Genomic DNA, 10,481 nt, shown 5'->3' on the forward strand with positions numbered 1-10,481 from the left:
CAGGCCGTATCCTGTAACCCTGCCATAGTTAACACTTGCCCCGCTAATAGTCCTAAACCTCCACATCGAATCATAGAAAGTCTATAGTTCAGAAGGAGGCCATTCAGCTCATCTGAATCTGCACCAACAACAATCCCACCAAGGCTCTATCCTTGAAACTTCATGTACTTACACTGTTAATCCCTTTATAACATACACATTCTGGGACACTAAGGGGCAATTTAGCATGGCCTATCAACTAACTTACACATCTTTGGACTTGCGGGAGGAAACCAAACACCCAGAGGAAACCCATGTAGACACGGGGGGAACGTGCAAACTCCACACAGACAGTGACCTAAACTGGTAATTGAACCTAGATCCCTGGAGCTGTGAGACAACAGTGCTAACCATCTTGGGACACTAAGGGGCAAGTTAGCATGGCCAATCCACCTTACCCGCACATCTTGGGATACTAAGGGGCAAGTTAGCATGACCAATCAACCTAATTCTATGAGCAAAAGGGTGCTCTGGGTTTCACTGTTTGTGTTGCTGGGGAAAAGGGGCGGAGCTTGTTGCCATGGATGCAGCGACGCTTCTGGCTGGCAGTGGCGGGAAATGTTGCAGATTCCTGGCAATGTGAAACTGAATCAATATTTGGCCTTTGGGAAGCTGGCGCTATGCGGAGGGAGACAGCTGCAAGCTTGAGTGTGTTTACAATGATTAAAGCAGCCAGTGCGAGCTCCAGCAAAATACACCAGGGAGGAAATGACTTTTCCTGGCACCGATTCTTACAAGAGATTTGAGTACCTTGGAGGGTGCGGAGGGGGCTGCCTGTATATAGGTGCCTCTATATAAAGCCAGTTACACTGGTCTGCCGCTCAGTCCAGTCTCTCTCGGCTGAATCTACACCATGGTGTCCTCAGGCTCTTCCTGGCATCGGCTGGCCGTCTTTGCAGTGCTCTGCACGGTCTTAGTCCTGCTCTGGGCGTCCAGCTACTCGGAGGCAGCGGTCTATCGGGGTCTAGGTAAGGAAGATGCCGCTCTGTGTGCATATTGCACGGGGCAATCTCTGTATGTTGTCAGGCTTGAAGTATTGACTTGGGCTGAAGCACAGAACGGGAGGAATGTATGGAGTTTATGAGGGGAAGGTTTGTCCAGTGTAACAAGGACGTTTCCCTGCCTGTTGGATCATTGTTGATCTTGTAGCTGACCCCATCTCGGGCAATGTGGGTGCTCAGTTTCTATCGACATTGCACCCTTTGGGAAGCTCGGCATTTCTATACAGATGGTCTAGACATCGTCTTGCTCGTCAGGTCAGGTTAATCAGCACAAGTGCATGTCTTTATACCGTAAAACTAAAGTAGCTTGAGCTGAAAGCACCACATTGGAGTGGAATTGAAGCATTAGCGTCCGCCTCTAGTCCCCAAAGGAACGCGAGAGGATTTATCTTTACCGGAATGTGTGTTAGGAGAGGCCAGACACAGATAGCACACACATCGAATTACACTGACTGTACATATTGGAAATGATGAGTAATGGATGCATGTACTCAAGAGATTACAAATACATTTAACCACCTAATAATGAAGTAGAATGCTGAAACTGCATTGTCAGTCTCCAAGGACAAGTTAGAGCTCAGAGATGCAGTGCAAGAGGAGGCCATTCGGCCCATTGAGCCTGCACCAACCAAAAACCCACCATTCCTGTAATCCCACATACTTACCTGCTAATCCCACTAAGTGGCAATTTAGCATGGCCAATCAACTGAACCCACATCCTTGAATTGTGGGAGGAAACCAGAGCACCAGAACAAACCTAACGCAGAAACGGGAAGAACGTGCAAACTCTGCACAGACAGTGAACAGAGGCTGGAATTGAACCTGGTTCTCTGGCACTGTGAGGCAGCAGTGCTAACCATTGTGCCACCATGTCGTCCAAGACAATGCACTATTGTGAAACTTCTTACTGGGCTGAAATATAGTAACTCACCCCATGCTGTGCATCTTAGCACTGATTCCCTTCATTTCAGATTCAGTCATTTCTAGTTTGCCATTTCACCCCACACTGTGGATTGAGGGAATAAAGTGTGTGTGTGTGTGTGTGTGTGTGTGTGCTTGCTCTAATTACACCATTGCCATTTCAGAAGTAAACAATCTTTAGTTTAGGAATAGGGAGTGCAGTGACAGTGGGACTGCAAACAGAGGCATGGTAAGACTGTATTTAAAAACACACAATTAATTGTAGGAATGGGGTCCCACAGTTATATATTCAGTGCTGATTCTCATTGCCAAGATCAGGATTTGAATTACCCAACTTTCACTGAATGATGAGGTATGATTAAGAAATGGCTCCCGCAGGAGGAGTTCCCCTCGGAGTGGGGAATGATCTCACGGTTGATTGAAACCATGTTGATCTTGCACATGTGAATATAATGTGCCTCATTGCTAGAAGGCAGGCAGAAATCCTTCTTCAGCTCAATAATGCAATCACATTGCAAATTTTCGATAATGAAAGTGGTCCAGCTCTCTGCAAATGTGGGAGTTAAAATATTGAGAATGATTTTTTTTCCAAATCCCTAGACCATTCCGACTAGTTTTCCACACATTCAACACAGCCCTCTCTGGAGGCTGCACTGTGCCACAGTGATTAGCATGTGTAGAATATCACACCTCCTAAAGTACACCATTCATCTCCAACGTGGTTGATTTGGCTAAGCAGATTAACATTGTCTATTCAGTAGAAGTTTGGCTGTAAGATTTTTTTCCCTTCTACGTGCCAAGTCACCCCTTTTAAGAATGAGGGGTAACTCATCACAATATGCAGAATGGACAGCACGGTGGCAACACTGCTGCCTCACAGCGCCAGGGACCCCGGTTCAGTTATAAATGCAAATTACTGCTGACGCTGGGATCTAACAAAAACAGAAAAATGCTGGAAAATCTCAGCAGAACTGACAGCATCTGTGGAGACAAAGTAGAGCCAATGTTTTGAGTCTATATGACCCTTCGCCAGAGCCCAGGTTCGGTTCCTGGCTTGGGTCACTGTCTGTGAGGAGTCTATACGTTCTCTCCATGTCTGCATAGGTTTCTTCCAGGTGCTGTAGTTTCCTGTCAATGTCTGAAAGACATGCTGGTTAGGTGCATTGGCCATGCTAAATGCATCCTCGTTGTACCCGAACAGGCACTGGAGTGTGGCGACTTGGGATTTTCACAGTAACTTCGTTGCAGTGTTAATGTCAGCCTACTTGCGACACTAATAAATAAACTTAAATTTAACACTTCATCTGTGCTGGGGGGAGGATTGAAAGGCAAGGTGCTGTGAAATCCTATGCTGTATTATTATATTTAATCAAGTAATAATGACTTGTTGAAATGTGAAAGAATCACCTTCTTCTAAAAGTTAATCATGAGCTTTTATGATGTCACCCAACACATACCAACATGTCACTGAATCCTGTTGTGGTGCAGCACAGGGTGAACGCCAACTAAATTAGCTATCCTGATACTGGTTCAACCAAGGAAAATGTTTTATCCCATTTTCCTAATGAAAAGGGCAAATATCCAAGTTATTAAGACTCACTTCTCCAGGTTGGGGGCATCTATAGCAGGGAGAAAACACCACTGTTGTTAGTGCTCCAAAACCTGAACTTGTGTTACTCCTGTACTGTACATTTACTTTGCCATCCCGGACTATAGCAAACAGTGTGAAATGAGTGGTTCTAGAGAACCATTCTCAACATTTACATAATTGTTATGGTGCAAAAGACAGCATTTGGCTCATCGTGTCTGCAGCCGCTCTCCAAATGAGCATCATGATTTAGTGCCATTCTCCTGCCTATTCTCCTACCCTTGCGCATTGTTTCTATTCAAATACTCATGTAATGCTCTCTCAAATGCCTCGATTGAACCTTCACCACACTTCCAGTAGTACACTCCAGATCCCAAACCACTCACTGTGTGGGGGCAAAAAAAATCACATTTGCTTCTTTTGCAAATCACTAAATCAGCGCCTTTTCATTCTCGAGCCTTCTACGAGTAGGAACAGTATCTCTACTCTGTCCAGCCCCATCATGATTTTCAACATTTCTATCAAATCTCCTATTAGCCTCCTTCTCTCCAAAGAGAACAGTCCCAGTCTCTTCAGTCTAGCCCCAGAACTGAAGTTCTTCATCCCTGGAACCATTCTTGTAAACTTTTTCTACACTCTCCAGTGTATTTACATCCTTCCTACAGTATGGTGTCCAGAACTGTGTGCAATATTCCAGCTGAAGTCAAACTGGTGCCTCGTGTAAGTTCAGTGTAACCTTCATGCTCGTACTCCAAATCTATGAACATATACAACTAGGCAAGGCCAATACTGTATAATAGGTTTAATCTTGACCAGTGCAGGTTGATTAACCAACTTCAATGTTAACGTCAATATTCTCTGCTTGCAGGAAAATGCAAACACAAGGACAAGATTTTCAAACCAGGTCAGAAGTTTCAAAGAGGCTGTGACAAGTGTTACTGTATAGAGGGAGGTTACTTCTGTGTCACGTGAGTGTATTTAACTTTTACATCGTTTACTATTATTTTTCTTTTACATTTTTGAATGTCCCAGCTTCTTTCCAAATGATAGTTCAGGATTTAAAGTATATTTACTAGGCTCACATAGGCTTACTTTAATGCTGCAATGAAGTTACTCTGAAAATCCCCTAGCCACCATACTCCGGCACCTGTTCGGGTACACTGAGGGAGAATTTAGCATGGTCAATGCACCTAACCAGCACGTCTTTCGGACTGAGAGAAAACTGGACCATGCAGAGGAAACCCACGCTGACACAGGGAGAACATGCAAACTCCGTACAGTGACCCAAGCCACGAATTGAAACTGGGTCCCTAACGCTGTGGGGCAGCAGTGCTAATCACCATGGCGCCCTCATATAAGCCCCTCCCCATTTTAATTTTCCCAGTTCCCTGGAAGTTCTGCAATTTGTTTTTTTTTCTTGCAGACTCATCCATTCAGCAAACAGCAATGTGTGATTAAACTGACAACATCAAACTTGAATTTGTTCAGTTACCTCTACTTCTATATTTCAAAGTGGGATATGGTAGCATCGGGATTCTCACTGGCTTAGTAATCTCGAGAATGGCAGTCAGGGAATTTGAAAAACATCAGTGAAATGACCATGAAGTAGGGCAGTACGGTAGCACAGTGGTCTCCCAGTACCAGGGTCCTGGGTTCAGTTTTGGCCTTGGGTAGCTGTTTGTGTGGAGTTTGCACATTCTCCCCATGTCTGTGTGGGTTTCTTCCGGGTGCTCCAGTTTCCTTCCAAAGAGTACAGGTTATGTTGATTGGCCATGCTAAATTGCCCCTTAGTGTCAGGGAAATTAGCAGGATAAATATATGGGGTTACGAGGATAGGGCCTTGGATGGAATTGTTATCAAGGGAGGCTGGATGGACCGAATGGCCACCTTCTGCAAATAGGAGGGATTCTATTTTAAAAAACTTATCTGTTGTTTTAAAATAAAACGAACAGGTTCTTTAATGCCCTTATGGAGAAAGAAACCAATATTTCTTACCTGGTCTGGCTGACGTGCTCGAGTCCCATGGCTGACTCTTAACTGTTCTCTGAAGTAGCCATGATAAAAAGTAAAGTGGCAGCCTTTCAAGGCAACAAATGTATTTCAGCCAGTGATGCCTTTATCCCCAGAACCCTAGTAGATTTTCTCTCTCCAGCTGTGGAAGTTGCGGTTACAATATTTCTTACATTCTTGAACTTTATTTTCCTAACATTCAGAGGGGAAAAAACCTTTTGGAATATTGGATATAAAAGCCAACCAGGGAAGTGATTCTGGAACCGTACTTTGCACATTTAATTTGATTTGTGGACCAATACTGTAATCGTTGACACTCGCTATAAACTCTGTTCCATTCCTGTCCCAAGCCACTCAATTGGGTTAAACTGGATGATGCGAGGCTAATTATTGTTGGCATGCTGCACAATTCCAAGCTGAGTTAGACATCCTGCATCCTATTCTATAACCATCTTCCACCTCAGTCCCACTGCTGAAATCCCATTCTCGTTTTTATTAGATTTAGCCGCAGGCCAGGATTTTACAGCTCCACCCAATCCGACCTCTGGTGTTTTATCAATAAAGCAAAGCTTTCATCCCCACTCCCTAACCAGCCAAAAAAAATCCTTTCACCTGAAGTGCAGTTCTCCAATTCTGTAGCTATGGCTTGGCTTGTATACCTTTTAAGTAAATGTTATTTCCTCAACTTGGTGTCTACATTCTACTTACAGAATCATAAACTTCCTAATGTGCAGAAGCAGGCCATTCGGTCCATTGAGTCTGCACTGAGTCTCCAACAGAGCATCCCACCCAGACCCCAACCCCGTAATGCCCATATATTTACCCCTCTAATCTACACATTATGGAACACAATTTAGCATGGCCAATCAATCTAACCTGCACATCTCTGAACTGTGGGAGGAAACCCATACAAACACGGGAAGAACGTGCAAACTCCACACAGACAGTCACCTGAGGCTGGAATTGAACCGGGTCCCTGGTGCTGTGAGGCAGCAGTACCACTGTGCCGCCCCTTTAGAGATAACTATATAATTGATAGCTAAGTTGCAAGCTAACACAATGAAGACTTACTGACATTGTAATACTCTTTTTTTGGTCAGTTAAATAAAGCAACAAATTTAAGCAGATGTCTTAAGTCTGTTATTTTGCTTTTGATTCGATGTTATTTGGGATACATGGATTGATTGAAAACTCATTTAAAGAGCCTGTTTTTCTCTGTGCAGACCAATGAGACCAACCTCGTGGCCTAAGAAATGTAAGCCTGTCCAGATGGATTGCGGTTACCGGATCGTGTATCGCTCTCAGCCAGAAAAAGAGTGTCGTGCGTACAGCTGGGTTGGCTGAACCCTAGTCCGTTCAGGCATTTAGTCCTCCTATCCCATCCTTGGCTGTGCACTATTAAAGAAATGACAAGATTCTTTATAGGATCCAGAAGTAAAAACGTTAATATGAATATATTTGACAAGGATGATAGAGACTACATTGTACAGATGACATTAAGATGAGTATTCAAATATTGTCTCTGCAAATATCTGGAAATTGATTGAAGTAGTTAAACATAGAACATAGAACACTACAGCACAAACAGGCCCTTCGGCCCACAAGTTGCGCCGACCACATCACCTACCAACCTACAGACCTATCTATAACCCTCAATCTCATTAAACCCCATATACTCATCCAGAAGTCTTTTAAAAGACCCCAGCGAGTTCGCCTCCACCACCACTGACGGCAGCCGATTCCATTCACTCACCACCCTCCGAGTGAAAAACTTACCCCTAACATCACTTCTGAACCTCCCTCCCCGCACCTTAAATCTGTGTCCTCTCGTAGCGACCATTTCAAACCGGGGAAATAGCCTCTGAGAGTCCACCTTATCTATTCCTCTCAACATTTTGTAAACTTCTATCAGGTCGCCTCTCAACCTTCGTCTCTCCAGGGAAAAGAGTCCCAGCTCCCTCAACCTAACTTCATAAGGCATGCCTCCCAGTCCAGGCAACATCCTTGTAAATCTCCTCTGCACCCTTTCAATAGCTTCTACATCTTTCCTATAGTGAGGCGACCAGAACTGCGCACAATACTCCAAATCTGAAGAGTTCTGTTGACCATGCGCCTGAAATTCGGCTAATTCTGGAAAGAAGTTAGTTATAATAAGGCTTCAGTAATTGTCTATCATTTCATTCTCTCAATGATAAGATATAGGAACTCAGGATGAAGAAACATGAGATAATTTATTGTCTTTCCCACCTCCCCTCCCCCCACCAAAAATAATCTCAGTCAGCTATTTTCTGTGCTAAGTTCCAGAAGCAATAGAACAAACAAATCACTACATATTTGAGCTTGTACAGAGAGCTGCCATGTGAAAGAACATTCAGCATTCCTACTGCTTTGAGTGCATGTTGATCTATCAGATGAACAGATACTGAAGTGATTTTTGTCATTTATTCTCAATCTTTGTTTCTAAATTTTTATTAGAAATTTTCTTTGGAATTAATTTGAAGATCAAATGTAGACTTAATTCCAAGTCTCCTGGTTAGCTTACAAAACAGTGAGTGCTTTGAAAAAAGGCAAAAAAAAGTTTTATTTACTTTGAACTTTCGAGTATAATGAATCTCAGTAATGGTAACTCTGCACAGAGAAAAACAGGCTCTTTAAATGAGTTCTCAATCAATCCATGTATCCCAAATAACATCTATTATCCCAGAGATGGACACAACAAAAGTTGCTGAACAAACTGATTAGATGCAACGCTTAAAAACTTGTCCACACACAGTAGAATCTCCTGCACAATGAAATGTTACAGCTGATTTGTAGCAGATTATTTTTTCATCTAAAAATTAAACTAACCCTTCTCCAAAACAGCCCTTTTATTTTATATTGGACATAAAGTGGTACCTGTTTTGAGTTGTGCTCAACCAGTAGCAAAATAATTCTGTAGCCTCGATACATCGTCAGGTCTAATTTAAATTAAATTTTAAAATAGTCCTAATAAAGGTATCAAAATAATGAATTACTTTATTCCAGGTTTGCGGCTCAGGCAGGAATGTATTTTGGTTTCAATGTTTCCAATAACTAGACATGTATTGACTGTTTTATACTGTAACTAGATTAGTTATGTACTATAGTGTATTTTATATACTCATGTTTTTATACAATTTATCAACCTTTTGTATTGTTTGGGTACTGTGACAAATTCCTAAATGGGGAGTGAAATTTAGCAAAAATATTTAATATAAAGAAATATTATTGATTTTTTAATAAATAACTTTCAAAAATAATACTTTTGTTATTCTTGAGTCAATCACAACCATTCTGATTGCTATTTGGGTGATTTTGTTAGCCCACATATGGGACTACATTTAAAGTAAAGTGACACGAAATGTCCTCAATTTGACAACGTGTGTTTTTTTTAAGTTGACTTAGAATTTTGATTCCCTTTAGCTATCCTCTTCACTAACAACTGCATGGCCAATGTTTGTGCCAACTGCAAATTTTCCAATCATGCCTCCCACATTTAAGTCTAAATCATGAATATATACAACAAACAGTAAGAAACCCTGATCCCTGTGGAGCAGAAGTGGAAACCATTTTCCATACACAAAAAACATCCATTGGCCATCACTCTTTGTTTCCTGTCACTGAGCCAATTTTGGAGCCAAATTGTTACCATCCCTGTATCCCATGAAATCTCTTTCCTGACCAGTCATGTGGGACCAAACACCTTACTAAAATCCATGTAGACAACATTCACTGCACTGTCCTCATCAATCCTCCATGTTACTTTCTCAAAAAAATCCATTAAGTTAATAATGCACAATCTTCAGTTAGCAAAACCATGCTGACAATCCCTGACCAATCTATGCTTTTATAAGTGACGTCTCAGGATTGTTTCCAATAATTTTCTCATCACTGGAGTCACACTGATTGGTCTATTGGTTTTTGGCCTATCCCTCGCACACTTTTTAAATAATAGTACAACATTTGCAGACCCCTTATCCTCTGGTACGTTTATTTAGTGAGATTTGGGAAATGATCCTCAGCACATCCACTATTTCCTCCCCACTTCCTTCAACATCATGGGATACAATCTATCTGGCCCTGGTGATTTATCCACATCCAAGGATGCATTCCCTTCATTCTCACTATGCTTATCATATTGAAAATTTCATACTCTTCCTCTTTACAGCGAGGGATAATGTCGTCATTCTAATTAGTGAAGACAGTGTCAAGAAATTGGGATAAAAATGAAGATACAAGAATTGTATAAAAGGAAACTGATAAGGATTCAGCTGTGCTGAGAGCTTTGATATGCAGATCAGCATAGTAACAGGGTAAATAGATATTTACCTAAATGAAATGGAGAACAATAGGACATAGAATTGCAAGAGTTAAAGATACAAAAGGTAGAAGTTCAAAAAGAGAAATAAGAATGAATGATGCACTTATATGCTAAAAGAGAGGAGCTCATGTAAGAAATAATAGTAGGGATTTTTAAGACAAGTTGTTCAGATAAGACAATATCAAAAAAGATAAATAGTAGATCAGGGACAGAGTTGGTCCTGTAGGAGGAGAAAAGTGCAAGGGTGAAAAAGATCACAGCCACACCAACTGGAAGCTGAACTTTTTCCCCCAAGTTGTTGCATGGAAGCTACTGTTTAAAATCTAGGTATTTTCTACTCTAAACCAGAAGAAAATTTCCCGAAAGATACAGGTCATGTGGTAATTATTGCTGGATTTGGTTCATGGTGTTAAAATTTAGGGGTTGTTGTTTGGGGAAGTATAATCTTGGAGTTCAAGTTTATTTATTCGTAGGCTTACATTAACACTGAAGTGAAGTTACTATGACGATCCCCTAGTCACCAAACTCCAGCGCCTGTTCGGGTACACTGAGGGAGAATTTAGCATGCCCAATACACCTAACC

General features: G+C 41.8%; 1 protein-coding gene across 1 annotated transcript; it reads left to right on the forward strand.

The window, feature by feature from the left end:
- Nucleotides 1-685: 685 nt before the first annotated feature.
- On the forward strand, nucleotides 686-7,107 carry LOC145341340 (SCO-spondin-like). The gene is made up of 3 exons (XM_080186256.1): nucleotides 686-1,007; nucleotides 4,418-4,517; nucleotides 6,783-7,107. The coding sequence occupies exons 1-3, from the start codon at nucleotides 893-895 to the stop codon at nucleotides 6,901-6,903; spliced, it is 336 nt and encodes a 111-aa protein (XP_080042382.1). The 5' UTR covers nucleotides 686-892; the 3' UTR covers nucleotides 6,904-7,107.
- Nucleotides 7,108-10,481: the final 3,374 nt, after the last annotated feature.

The sequence above is a fragment of the Carcharhinus amblyrhynchos genome, chromosome 3 (genome assembly GCF_965287045.1).
Source record: "Carcharhinus amblyrhynchos chromosome 3, sCarAmb.v2.hapA, whole genome shotgun sequence".
NCBI classification, from domain to species: domain Eukaryota; kingdom Metazoa; phylum Chordata; class Chondrichthyes; order Carcharhiniformes; family Carcharhinidae; genus Carcharhinus; species Carcharhinus amblyrhynchos.

What these genes read in the sequence shown, in the direction of transcription:
- LOC145341340 (XM_080186256.1), top strand. Translation starts at nt 893, where the DNA reads ATGGTGTCCTCAGGCTCTTCCTGGCATCGGCTGGCCGTCTTTGCAGTG. An exon ending in AGCGGTCTATCGGGGTCTAG is followed by an intron (nt 1,008 to 4,417) that starts GTAAGGAAGATG and finishes CTCTGCTTGCAG; the next exon opens with GAAAATGCAAACACAAGGAC. An exon ending in GGAGGTTACTTCTGTGTCAC is followed by an intron (nt 4,518 to 6,782) that starts GTGAGTGTATTT and finishes TTCTCTGTGCAG; the next exon opens with ACCAATGAGACCAACCTCGT.